The sequence below is a fragment of the Apostichopus japonicus genome, chromosome 9, assembly GCF_037975245.1.
Source record: "Apostichopus japonicus isolate 1M-3 chromosome 9, ASM3797524v1, whole genome shotgun sequence".
Taxonomy (NCBI): Eukaryota; Metazoa; Echinodermata; class Holothuroidea; order Aspidochirotida; family Stichopodidae; genus Apostichopus; species Apostichopus japonicus.
In genome coordinates this window covers 31844810-31857663 of record NC_092569.1, presented here as the reverse complement: position 1 = coordinate 31857663, position 12854 = coordinate 31844810, and the positions used below count along the sequence as shown (strand labels likewise).

General features: G+C 38.3%; 1 protein-coding gene across 7 annotated transcripts in view; it reads left to right on the top strand.

Annotated features, from left to right (window-relative positions):
• Nucleotides 1–12854, top strand: part of LOC139973861 (tyrosine-protein kinase STK-like) — a 43423-nt gene that overhangs the window by 11857 nt on the left and 18712 nt on the right. For 5 of the 7 annotated variants that reach the window (XM_071980739.1, XM_071980737.1, XM_071980736.1 and 2 more), the window contains 3 exons: nucleotides 5898–5968; nucleotides 6308–6492; nucleotides 12717–12816. In XM_071980739.1, the coding sequence (XP_071836840.1) occupies nucleotides 5925–5968; nucleotides 6308–6492; nucleotides 12717–12816 (329 nt within the window). In that variant the 5' untranslated portion in view covers nucleotides 5898–5924. Of the gene's footprint in view, nucleotides 1–3434; nucleotides 3592–5531; nucleotides 5724–5897; nucleotides 5969–6307; nucleotides 6493–12716; nucleotides 12817–12854 lie in introns of those variants that run through there. The other 2 variants (XM_071980740.1, XM_071980742.1) reach the window with 2 other exon arrangements.

Below are 12854 nucleotides of genomic sequence, written 5' to 3'. Positions count from 1 at the left end.
CGGGTGGTGGGAGGAGATCAATTTCAATTTCCCCCGACTGATATAGTTAGGGGCATGAATCATAAAATAATTTTGATTAAAAACAATCCTCCGACTGACGGTTTACTTCACGAGTGACGATGGTGAGGATAATGGGAGATCATCCCCACACCATCCCACCCCACCCCACCCCCACCCCACCCCACTCAACCCCCAACCACCTCGCATCTGATGTCAGTTTTGGCATCATATATACACCGACAAGAGTAAACAGTTTATATTTCCTCCTTCGAGACATACAATTCAAACTTAGCCTTGATGTTTGACAGGAGAGGCGGGCGATAGAGGGCGATAGTCTAATGATTTCCAACGATGTAGCAATGTGCGTTGAAGTGCATCTGCCAGTTTGTGACAATGTTATCAGAACTAACATGTTGAGCTTTTCACAATAACATGATAAAATATTTAATCAAACATTTGACGCTGTATCATTTCTGAACATGTTGTCGCCCAAAAACTTTTTCAAACTTAATATTAATCACAACATATACATACAGTTGATATGTTCCCTAATACATTAAATTATTCGTGATTTGTGTTGTAATAAGATTTAGCTATATGTTAAGACGTAAGTAGGAATATTAATAGTGCTTATGATACTATATGAGTGCATGTTGTGGACATCTGTATAGCATTCTTGAGTGCAAAGTTTAAGACTGTTTAAGTTTCAATTTGATTAATCATGATAAAGGCCCTATAAGTTACACCCGGATGTTAAAAATATAAGTCTTTCTTAATCGATGTCAGATGTGACTTTTCTTAAAATATATTTCAAGTTAGGGATCAGACATACCAAACACATTTCTAGATGTGAGTCCGCCCCTGCCCCCCCACCCACCCATCTTCCGGGCTTCGTCCCTGGAACCCATCAGTGCACACTCCTTCAGTTTTATCCATGTAGGCCTACAGTCATTTAACCCCCCCCCCCCCCGCCCCCGCACTTTTCAATTGGTTTTGACGACCCTGACTGTCATCATAAGCTAAAAGCTTTACAGAATGCCCTGTTTTGGGCCCTCACATGACCACAACAATATTTTTCTTCAACAACTTTGGTTAACCACCATTCAAACATTAACTCCACAACATTTCAGCAGAATAACGCTCTAGGAGGAGTTAGCATTTTTTAAGTTGTCAGAAAATGACCTCTCGTGCCCACACATGACCTTTAAATTTATAAAATATGATCGCATGTATGAGAACTTACTTCCGACACAAACCACTGACAAAATGGCAGCCAAATCGAAAATTGACGAACTCACGAAAACTGACGAAATGGCAGACGATGGCAGCCCAGCTTAAAGTTTGCAGTTGAGCTAACAAGGATGTATAGGGAAAGAACTCATTCACGTACACACACTATTGTACCATATATATATATATATGTGTGTATGTATATGTGTATGTACTGTATACGTAGCCTATAGCCTACATTATGTTGTTTCTGTGGCACGTATCCGGTAAGGTACATCGTATCTTTCACTTTGACCATATTAACCTACCGGTACATCAAGTTTAAACAAGAGAATCCAACAAAACCCTGTTTGTTTTTCTTATCAGAGGTGAATGTGGGTAAAGATCATTATATGCTCCTGCATGTTTATTCTTGCATGCATACATGCATTTGTTTTGTATTATAGCCTACAGTGAAGAACCATTCTTGGTAGCGGACTACTGTACTATTATGTTGGACGAGAGATCATTGGGAAGTTACACATATAGTAGACTACAACGTACTTGGCCGAAATGACATGCATGTGGGTGGGACAGGTTCGCTAATAGACAGTATAAATACTGTCTATTAGCTTTGAATAGTCGACACTTGTCATTTAGCCTTTGAAGAAGACCCTGCTAGGATCGAAACGTCAGGCCCGGACTTACTTCTACACATTCTCTTACACAGGCGCTCTAGTGGATAAGCAGTTTGCTAATAGTTTTATTTTATTTTAGTATAATTAACAAGAAGATAAAACCTCTTAAATGTTGAAAGAGATGAAGAAAGAACTAACAAATGACGTACGTCTAAATATCCTAAAGAATACGATGTGACCAAACTAGAATAACGGAAATGTTCCGTACGAAATATCTTGTAATTATAACTCAGTTGGAATAAACACTTTGAGTAACCTTATCTTTCTACTTTTGTAGCTTTATGTTGTCGACTGAGGTAGTGGGGGGGGGGGTGGGTGGAGGGGGTGAGTCAGAGCCGGTCGGTGATGTTGGCAAAGGGGTATTATGTAACGTCACGCGGCAGTTGCTATGCCCATTCTTTTGCTTATATACCGCCGTATTACAAATGATGTAACTTTTTAAACGAGTACAAGAACTATTGGTGGATAGCGTTCGTAATGCAAAACATAACATTTGGCGCCTGACTTTATAGTATAGAGTGAAACCTAGCGTATCGTAGCTCCACTATTATGGTAGCGTTAAGTGGATACAAGTTTACTGTAACCGTTTATAAATAGCTCAATTGTTCCCCTGATATTCTTTTCTAATTACAAGTTGATTAAGTACCCTTATAGTTACGAGTCGGCACTTTATGACGTGCATGCGCAGTAAAACAAATGTAAATTATGGATCTCATGTAATAAAGAATCATATAGTTTATTAACTCATGAGAGGTAGCCGGCCGTATATTTGTTAATTATTATTGTCACTTTATATGCTTGCTGACAAGCACTGGCTATACTTCCTGACAAGATCAATGTGATATCTTACAGGAGGTTAGATAACATTGTTACAAACGTGATCAAGTGTAATTATAGGCAGGGGAAGGCGGGGGGGGGGGAGTGAGGGAGCTGGGCATAATTCACAATAAAAGAGCGTCCTGGGCCTAGAGGAATGGTCAAATTATTCAATGACTGATTGTCAGAAATCCCCTGACTGAACGTTTGATCCCCTACTGACCTCCACCTTCCCCTCCCCTCCCCCTCCCCATTGGGTCCTAACGCCACTTTAATATCGATACAATTGTCAACAAAATGTATGTCAACTTGTGCCGTTTGGTGCCCAACCTTTCAACCGGCAAAGAAACGATGAACTCGCATGACACATCACCCACGACCCATCACCGACGACCCATCACCCATCACCCACGACCCATCACCCACGACCCATTACCCACGACCCATGAACCATGACCCAAGACATCATCTCGAGTCGATGCTATAATTGTGGTGCCCTTACTTCCTAATTTCTTTGAAATCGTTTGCAGGTAGGTTTTGACGAACTGATTAGGGGAATTCATATGAAACATTTATCTACCTATCTATCTATAACGGAATCCCAACTTCCGCCGTTCGACCAAGTAAAAGCACAGTTTGGTATATGTGTGTGTATACGTGCGCCATGAACAGTGCTATAACGAACAAAGATATTCTAAACCTGTTAATACACACATACATCACACATATAGGAACATAGCTGAACGCACGGGACTAGCTTAAAAACGCTCTTTTACGACCACGACCGTAAGGGACTTGATTTAGTGTTGTGTTATCCCTGAAAGATACTGGAAGTTTCTTTATTCGCTAAAATAGGACATCGCCAAAGGTAAGACATTTGTAAATTGGTTGTGTGCACTAAAAGGAGGTAAATCATTTAAATCTTTGCCATTTTATTACTTTCTTATATATGGTCGACTTTATTGTTGAATTCACATAAGGTAAAAGTAAATTATCAAAAAGTTGAGGTTCATGAAATATCAACATGTTGGTGTTTACAAAATGTCAACATGTTCAGATTAAAGGAATTTAGTAATGTTATGATCATGTAATGTTAGTTAAAAATCAATATGTAGGCCTATGTATATATATATATATATGTATATATAAATATATATATTTATATATATATATATACATATATGTATATATATATATATATATATATATATATATATACATATATGTATATATATATATATATATATATATATATATATATATATATATATATATATATATATATATATATATATAGGCCTATATATAGGACTATATATAGGACTATATAAAGGGCTATATATGTAGGCCTATATTTATAGGCCTATATATATATAGGCCTATATATATATAGGCTCATGTCTTTATATATATATAGGCCTATATTTATAGGCCTATATATATATATAGGCCTATATATATAGGCTCATGTCTTTATATATATATAGGCCTATATTTATAGGCCTATATATATATAGGCCTATATATATAGGCTCATGTCTTCATATATATAGGCCTATTTCTCAAAATTTAATAAGCAGTTTTCGTGGCGGTCTTCTTTTCCTTATTTTTTTAGCTGAGGTTTCTATATTTTTTTGTTGCAATGGTTAAACATAAACGCGTTGAGGTTTATGGATTGGATAAACTATGAAGATGGGCTTGAGATCTTGCTGTTCATCCTGATGCAAGTAAAGCATGCATTGTTTATAGTACTTTATTATCAAAGTTGAACATACTTTAACAGTTGAAGAAATGGATGTTACATAGTTTGCACTTTGCAGTGTTTAAGAACAATGTCTACATAGTCTAAACGACTAACTTAAGTATATTCTATTGAATATCGCAAGCCGCGATTATCTAAAATCACCCCACCCACCCCGCCCCACCTCAACCTCAACCCATCCACACACACATATCACGCCCGCATGATGTTCAACACTACCAGCGCTAAAATTGTTTAGACATTGTGTTCCTTGTTTAATGTAAATCACGACGTCTCGTAGAAATTACAAACAAGAAATTGCGGAGACATTTTCCTGAAAAAGTCAGCCCAAAGCCTTATATGTAAATTAAGGCCTATGTTATCTATGTTTAAATGGATTCAGAGATTTGTATGAGGTATGATCCGTATCATCACAAGTGTAACCAACGTAACTAACATATTTCGTTAATTATATTTGGGTTTGTATATTGCCGAAGCGGGCACGTAAAAGCTACCGTTCTGATGATAATTTACGATCGGTTACAATTTCAATAGGCCTATTCAAACTTAATGACTTGAGTGTAGTTACGTTTAATTTTTAAAGATAATCAGTAATCAGTAATATAAAAACAACATGGATATTCTTCGATTTGCTTTTAAATGTGTTCATCATTCTAACGATGACATGTCGATAATCGCATTTAATTCATTATCCTAAATTTGGAGAAAACTCTCAAGGGTGAGGGGTGGGGTTATATGGGTGTATGAAGGTGGTAAGTCACACAATTTTAACTAAATTGTAACCATAATTTGAGTGATATTCGGTAGATCATGGAAATCAAACATTTTCCAATGCAGGAAAGCTGCTTTAAGTGCCGGGGAAAGGCTGATGTATTAACTACGTAAGAAGAGAAACTAATCGTGCATGCTATTACTCCAATAAAGATAATGTGTGCCAACTCGGTACATATCGATACAGTACCCGGTTTCATTTAGAGGATATAGACCAATCTAAGAGCCTATAGTCAATATCAAACTATTAATTCGCTTTCATTGTTTAGTGTCGTACGTCGGAGTAAATCATAACGTGGGAATTTTCTTTCTCTTTTGCTTGGTACATATACATTATATATCGAGGTTAATTACTGTGTAAAAACCTGAAAAGTGTTCAAGTTGAGAGAATTCTCGGTTATCCCAATTTTTCACGCTTCTAGCAAGCCAAAATGAGTGTACATTGGATTGCTATAATATGACTTCAGGTAGAGTTTCATCTTTATTATGTCACAGAGCAAAGATACAAAGAAGGTGAATTAGAAGAAGAAGAAGAAGGAGGAGGAGGAGGAGGAGCAGGAGAAATAGAGATGCCAACAAATACTGATAGTAAAGGAATTTAACACAAATAGATTATGTATTTACATTTTCTATCTTCGCAGATTCGATAAAGGGTACGCACGGAGGTGATGTTGCGGTCATTAAAACTTCGAAAGAAGACTAAGCCGGAAAAGTAAGGGAATTTTTAATTTCATTCCAGGAATCGTTACCACAAACGTTTTATTGCAATCTGTGGATTTGCTTTTTCGTAGAAATATCCTATGTTCAAAAATGTAAGGGATTTTCTCTGAAACTCTAAAACACGGTACTCTGTATCTGTATCTATTCAACATATTTATGAGGGTGAGGTGGGGAGGTGGGGGGGCATGGGCGGAGGGAGAGATGTCGAACACTTGTATGACAACGAAGAAAGTAGAAGTTCGAGGGAGTTTTTCCAACCGCTTTGGAGCTTTAACGACGGTATATGACCAGATATCACTGTTTGACTTTCGTTATATTTTTCATATTTCAGAAGCATGGGATGCAAAGGATCGAAACAGAATAATGATGGTGGCATAAGTCCTCCTCCCTCGGGCAAAATGTCCGACCAAGGACCAGACAGAGGACCGTCAAATGTCTACCATCCAAATCCAACCAATCAGAATTCAAACAAAGGGCAAGACCAGGTCATATCCAAACCATCAACTACCGAATATGGTAAGCACTATGACGACACCATTACAGCCTCAACCCCCGCCTCCCCCGACTCCCCTGCCTCCCCGCCTCCCCCGCCTCCCCCACCTCCACGCCTCCCCCGCCTCCCCGCCTCCCCCGCCTCCCCCACCTCCACCGCCTCCCAAAATAAAGGTGAGATTTCACTTCTGGAGAATGTTCAGAATGATCGAACTTTCGACGAATGATTTCAGTTTTCTACGTAGAGTGAAACCTCACACATAGATAACAAACTCGCTCTTTTTAAGATGTTAATTAGCATGAGCTTACACATAATGATAACAGACTGAAGTTGCCTCCTCTTAAACAGAGTGATCAGGTTGGACACTTTCGCATTCCCCATTTTGGAAATAAGAGTATATATCCATGAAAACTTGTTATACTTGTACAAAAAAATTGGAACAGAATTTGGTTCCTAGTTGAAAATTCTGTTGATTTTTTTCTTAGGATCACATGCTTGGGGCCAATAATTCTGATAATATCAGATAAACAGTATTCGAACATTTGCAGAATTATTTCACGCTTACCGTAAGTTATGTTTATGTGACTACAAAGAGCATTTCATACCCAGTCCTATAAAAAGTTTACAACCCATGCAACCTTAAGGCACCATATGCTCCCCTCCCCTCACCACCCCACCCCGGCGCCTTTATTACGGTTTTTGGCAGGAACAACCCGGAAATAGAACCATGGTCGGTGTCACCGAGACAAAGTTCAAATGAAGGGTTGGACGGACCTGGAATGTATGTTTTGCCCGGTTAAGGCACTAGTGAGGCACTTTGAAATTGTGAGCTCCTTCACCTTGGCGAAATACACACGAAAGATAAGTTCTCTGCTCTTCTCGAGCTGATAGTTATGTCCCTGGAAAAGTTGAAAATGATCAAAATAACCTTGACACCTTTCACTTTATATAATGTAACTAATCCTCAAAAATTTCATTTCTGTTTTTGTGTAAGTTTGCTGAAAAAAATTCCCAAATTATCTCCATACCTGTCCTTTTGATATCAGTGATATTGATATAATGACTCTAGCCACTAGATCATTAACTATTGTCTGTCAAGGCAAATCATTTCTCACTTCTTCACACAACTGGCAAGTCCTAACCCCCCCCCCCTCCCTCCCCTCTCCCAGCCATATACTCAAAATCGGATCAAAATTGACTGTCAGAGCCCAATTTGCAATGACGAAAGAGAACCCATAATGTTGAGTAGCGTCACTGAAATTCGACTAAGAAAATACACACTAGCACAAAGCATCAGAGAGAGAGAGTGGGGGGTTGGAGTGGGGGGGGGGAGTGGTGGGGAGGGCAATGGGAAAGAAGGGGTACGGGCAGGGGAGTAGCCATCATTGTTTTGTACTGGAAGCTAAGTTGTTATGTTGTCAAGGGGAGGGATTTAAGGTGAGTGAGAAATGTTGGTAAAACTGATGGTGCTTAGCTTCGAAATGTTGCAACTTTGTAAACTACTTTGTATGCTACTTAGCAATCCCACTTTACAACTCAAACAAGTTCCAGCCAAAGTTTTAGAACAGAAAGCCTCCATGAGACGGTAGGATTGTTATGTGTCCTTTATTACAGGCAAATGTACATATATATGTGTGACGCAGTAAACGTGGGCGGGTGAAGTATACTAGGGAATGATATTCACACATACACACAAACACCCAAACAAAACTATTCATATAACTTTTTTTATTATCTACTTTTTAATCGCGGGAAAAAATTGATGAGGAACCTTACAGGAATTTGAAATTACCGCATAAAGACAATATAGATTTGACACATGACAGGAATCGCTGATTGGTTTAGGTCAGTCTTGTATTATAGCGTGTAAAGATACCTTTGCATTATCGTAGAAGGAAGTAATGTCAACCATTGTTCATTGTTCAATTTTTGTTTTAAATAGGTTAAGGTACAGTATAGCCTTGCATTATACTGTACGACACGAACTTTTGAGATAAGAGATCTACGGACCACTGCGGGGGATTTCCCTGCCAGTAAAATGACATCACTTCATACTTACTAAAGTTGACTCAGTCACCGATTTGGGGATGAGTAGAGCTAACTACTGTGTCCAATGTTCAGTTTAATTGGGAATATGAAACAAACAATTTGTCACGGTTAGTGTTAGGGAGTTATTGGCAGGGGATAGTGTCAGGGTGTTTTCGTCAGGGGATAGTGTTATGGTGTTATTGTTAGGGTGTTTTTGTCAGGGGATAGTGTTAGGGAGTTATGGTCAGGGGATAGTGTTAGGGTGTTATTGTCAAGGGATAGTGTTAGGGTGTTATTGTCAAGGGATAGTGTTAGGGTGTTATTGTTAGGGTGTCAGTGTAAGGTTGTTATTGTCAGTGGATAGTGTTAATGTCAAGGGATAGTGCTAGGGTGTTATTGTTAGGGGATAGTGTTAGGGAGTTATGGTCAGGGGATAGTGTTAGGGTGTTATTGAAAGGGGATAGTGTTAGGGTGTTATTGTTAGGGTGTCAGTGTTAGGGTGTCAGTGTTAAGGAGTTATTGTCAGGGGATAGTGTTAGGGTGTTATTGTTAAGGGATAGTGTTAGGGTGTTATTATTAGGGGATAGTATTAATGAGTTGTTGTCAGGGAATGGTGTTGGGTGTTATTTTTAGTGTGTCAGTGTTAGGTAGCTATAGTCAAGGGATAGTGTTAGGGTGTTATTGTTAGGGTGTCAGTGTTAGGGAGTATTTATTAGGGTTTTATTGTTTGGGCGTCGGTGTTAGGGAGTTATTGTCAGAGGATAGTGTTAGGGTGTTATTGTCAAGGGATAATGTTAGGGTGTTATTGTCAGGGATATTGTTAGGGTGTTATTGTTAGAGTTTTATTGTGTGGGTGTCAGTGTAAGGGAGTTATTGTTAGGGTGTCAGTGTTAGCTTGTCGCTACAGAGTTTGTAAGTCGGTACTCTTATTCTAGCGTAGTACCTTTTCTAGTACGCATTATATTGCATATGTAATCGTATGCATATGAAAATCTATTCTAGGACACTGTAGTGCAAGATTTAAACTTTGAAGCAAACAAGGTGTGATGTCACCGAACCACATTAGCAAATTTCTTGGACGCTTTTCTGTATATAAGATTGATATCCAATTCCTTTTGAAAACTTGTATGCATCCCAAATTAGTTTCTAAATTATCAAAATTAAACACCTGCCCATCAGTTAAAAATGAATAGCCATTAAATAACCAAAACTCAACGTGAAAAGGTAAATCAAATTATACTATATACCGATTCAACAATATAGGCTTTATTAAATTTCTCAAATAGATTCATCATAATGAAGAAAACCTATTGCGGTACGGTATTTCCTTTCACTTTAATGATATTTATTTTTTTAGCTTTCTGGTTTTTTTTTTTTTTTTTTTACTTTGGGACAATAATTATTTCGTCAAATTATGATTTGGACCATTTGCAATGAACTTGACTGGTTTCTACAAGGGGTGAAATAAAATGTATACATGTAAGCCCTTTTAAATATGGTAGCCAGCAAAAACGTTTGTCTTCAATATTTTCAGCATGTAGCAATCTCAAATGAACGTGCGTAGCTGTGATTAAAAATGGGTTGCTTAGACGATACGGTATAGCCTACCGCGAGAACCTATTTGGGCCTATACCGCGAAATACGTTCTTTTGATTATCTTTCTCTGCATAATAATTCCCATAATGTACACAATCGTGAGAACAATGCCATACTTTTATTGCAATTTAACACACATACACTGCCAACGTTTAATGAGCTATCCGATACTGGGTTGCGTAAATTTAACAGCAGGAGTCGGCTATATGTTTCCAGATTTGGTGTTACTATAGGAAACATTGCCCGGACGTAATCGTGTGATTGATAGCAGACTCTCAAATACTTGTAACACGTCCATAGTTCGTTATCCATTTCTATGGAATATAGACAAGACGGTATGCTATATACTAATCTATGCGCTGTGAAAAGAGTTGGATATTTCCTGCAGCAAGTTTCGATAGTCACTGTGCCGGATCCGTCTGTTCACAGTTGCCGTTGAAACACCCTTCAGATATTTCCCAGAAATCGGCAAACTAAACGCAAACAGCCTTTTATAGACCATTTCGGTGGGAGTTGTAAAAGGTGGATGAATAACGACTATAGTCTTGTAACGAATGTAAAATAATGAAGCTATGTGTTTGAGCAGATTCTTTATTTACTTCATATAACTTGTATTCAAATAGCCCATTATGGCTGAGAACATACACAGAAACAATGATCAGGGTTGGAGTATAGACGCTCGTTATCTCGGTCCTTCCGTACAACCCCCCCCCCCCTCTCCCCCAGAAAATATAAACAAGACTAAACACCATGCAGAGTTTTGCTAAGAGAAGTAAATATCATTCCTCCATGTTCTGGTATCCCCCCCCCCTCATAAATGCGATTCTACCGCCACCAGCCTACCACCCCACCACAACCCGACCCTTACATCTTTTGTGCTGAATTCGGTTTATTGACATTTTTGTAACTGAGACTGCTTTTCCATGTTCTTTTTGTTTTAATAGTTTGACTAAATGTTAAATTAATGGGGACAAAAGTCGAAACTAGACCTATAGTTTTAATTTTGTTATTGTTGTCTGATGAATGTAGTTTGAGCATGGTAGAGTGTCATTCGTTTCATTGTTCTCTACATTCTCATGGAATTGATTGATTAAGTTTAATAGATAAGGGATGTACTTTTGAATGATGCTCAGACTAGACCTGGTGAGGTGCGTACGTATGACCATGGAGGTTTTACCTCCATGGTATACGACCAACATACAACCAATCTCAGATGCCCAGCGTAATATCATCACTTGCCATTAGATAATTCAAGAATCACACCAGTAATTGTCAATCAGGAATAGAATTCCGGAGATTCTAATGCGTGATTTCATAACCATATGTAGATTCAGACTAACATGGCATTGTGTGACAAATTGTTAGTTACTGTATGGAGAGAGACTGATGGGAGGGGATGGGAGGGGGGTACTGTTGCATGGGATATCAGTGGTATATAATTACAGCTTGAACCCCCCCCTCCTCACATTAGTAAACTGCAGATTTCCCATCGTAATAGCCTGCATGGCGTGCGCTGCTTGTCCTAATACAGTAGAAACAAGGAGATGTTAGAAAGTGGATAAAACACCATAATTTCAGGATGTGAATGGATTCATGGAACATTGGAGACATCTTTCTCTTTCACCTTTTATTTTTAATAATAATAAATTTTCACTTTCGTTTAGTCTAGAGAATGCACGGCCCCATGCATATCACGTTTGTTTTGAAACTTTTGTGTTTTAAAATAATAATTAAACTCATTCAAGAAGGAAACGACAATAAACTCTCTCAAGGCACGTAATAATATGGCAAGTTGCATTGCCTCAAGAAGTAGGGTATTGTATGATACTACATGTGATGCAGTATTTCTCGGGTTAAGGTTAGGGTTAACCCCCAGGTATCAACCCTAGGGGTTAACCCTAACCATAGGGTTTTCCCGGTCCACAAGATACGTCATTCATTGGGCTGTATCATGCAAGATGACATTGCTCGACATAGTAAACTATGTACAAAACAGTTCTCTTGAGAAATACTGTCACGTGAGGATTGGCTGATAAGCTTACGTATCTTATGAATATGCATTAAAAAATATTTATTTATAATTATTTATTGAGCCATATTTAACTCGGACGACCAAGCACTCAATTATGAGCACCTTCGCTTGTAAACATCCAAGAAAGTGTTTTACTTTCTGTAGGATATGTCGGTAGGAAGTGAGTTCGTTTGTTGGTTGAAATGCACTATGGGATATAGCCTAACAATCATGCTAAACTATGATGATAACCAGACAGGTAGGGATAGATGCATTTACAATGCTAATACGTCGCTATACTGTCCACTGATATCATGATTGAAAGTCAAATCTATGCTCCGAGAGACCCAGCATACCGTGTCCTTATTACCAGTGGAGTATGAATTGCAACTTCGATTCTAAATACATCATTAAACTAGCAAAACTATATGCAACACATCTGGGAATAAGTTTGACGGTTTTTAAAAACCTTGCAGGATACGATGTCAGAATACTTTGATCAAATTTAGTATTCTGATGCTAGGAGTATATAGAGACTGACCTTTGTTAATGTTTCCTTTTCTTGAAATTTATCCCCCTTTTTTTCGTTGTTGTTTTCTTTCCTATGCACAGATGACAGAAATCTGTACAAAGCCCTTTATGATTACGAGCAGAGAACTGACGGAGATGTTCCTTTTAACAAAGATGACATTTTACATGTCACAGATTTCAGGTGAATTTTGGGGTCGGCGCATCTAAATGATTTCAAAT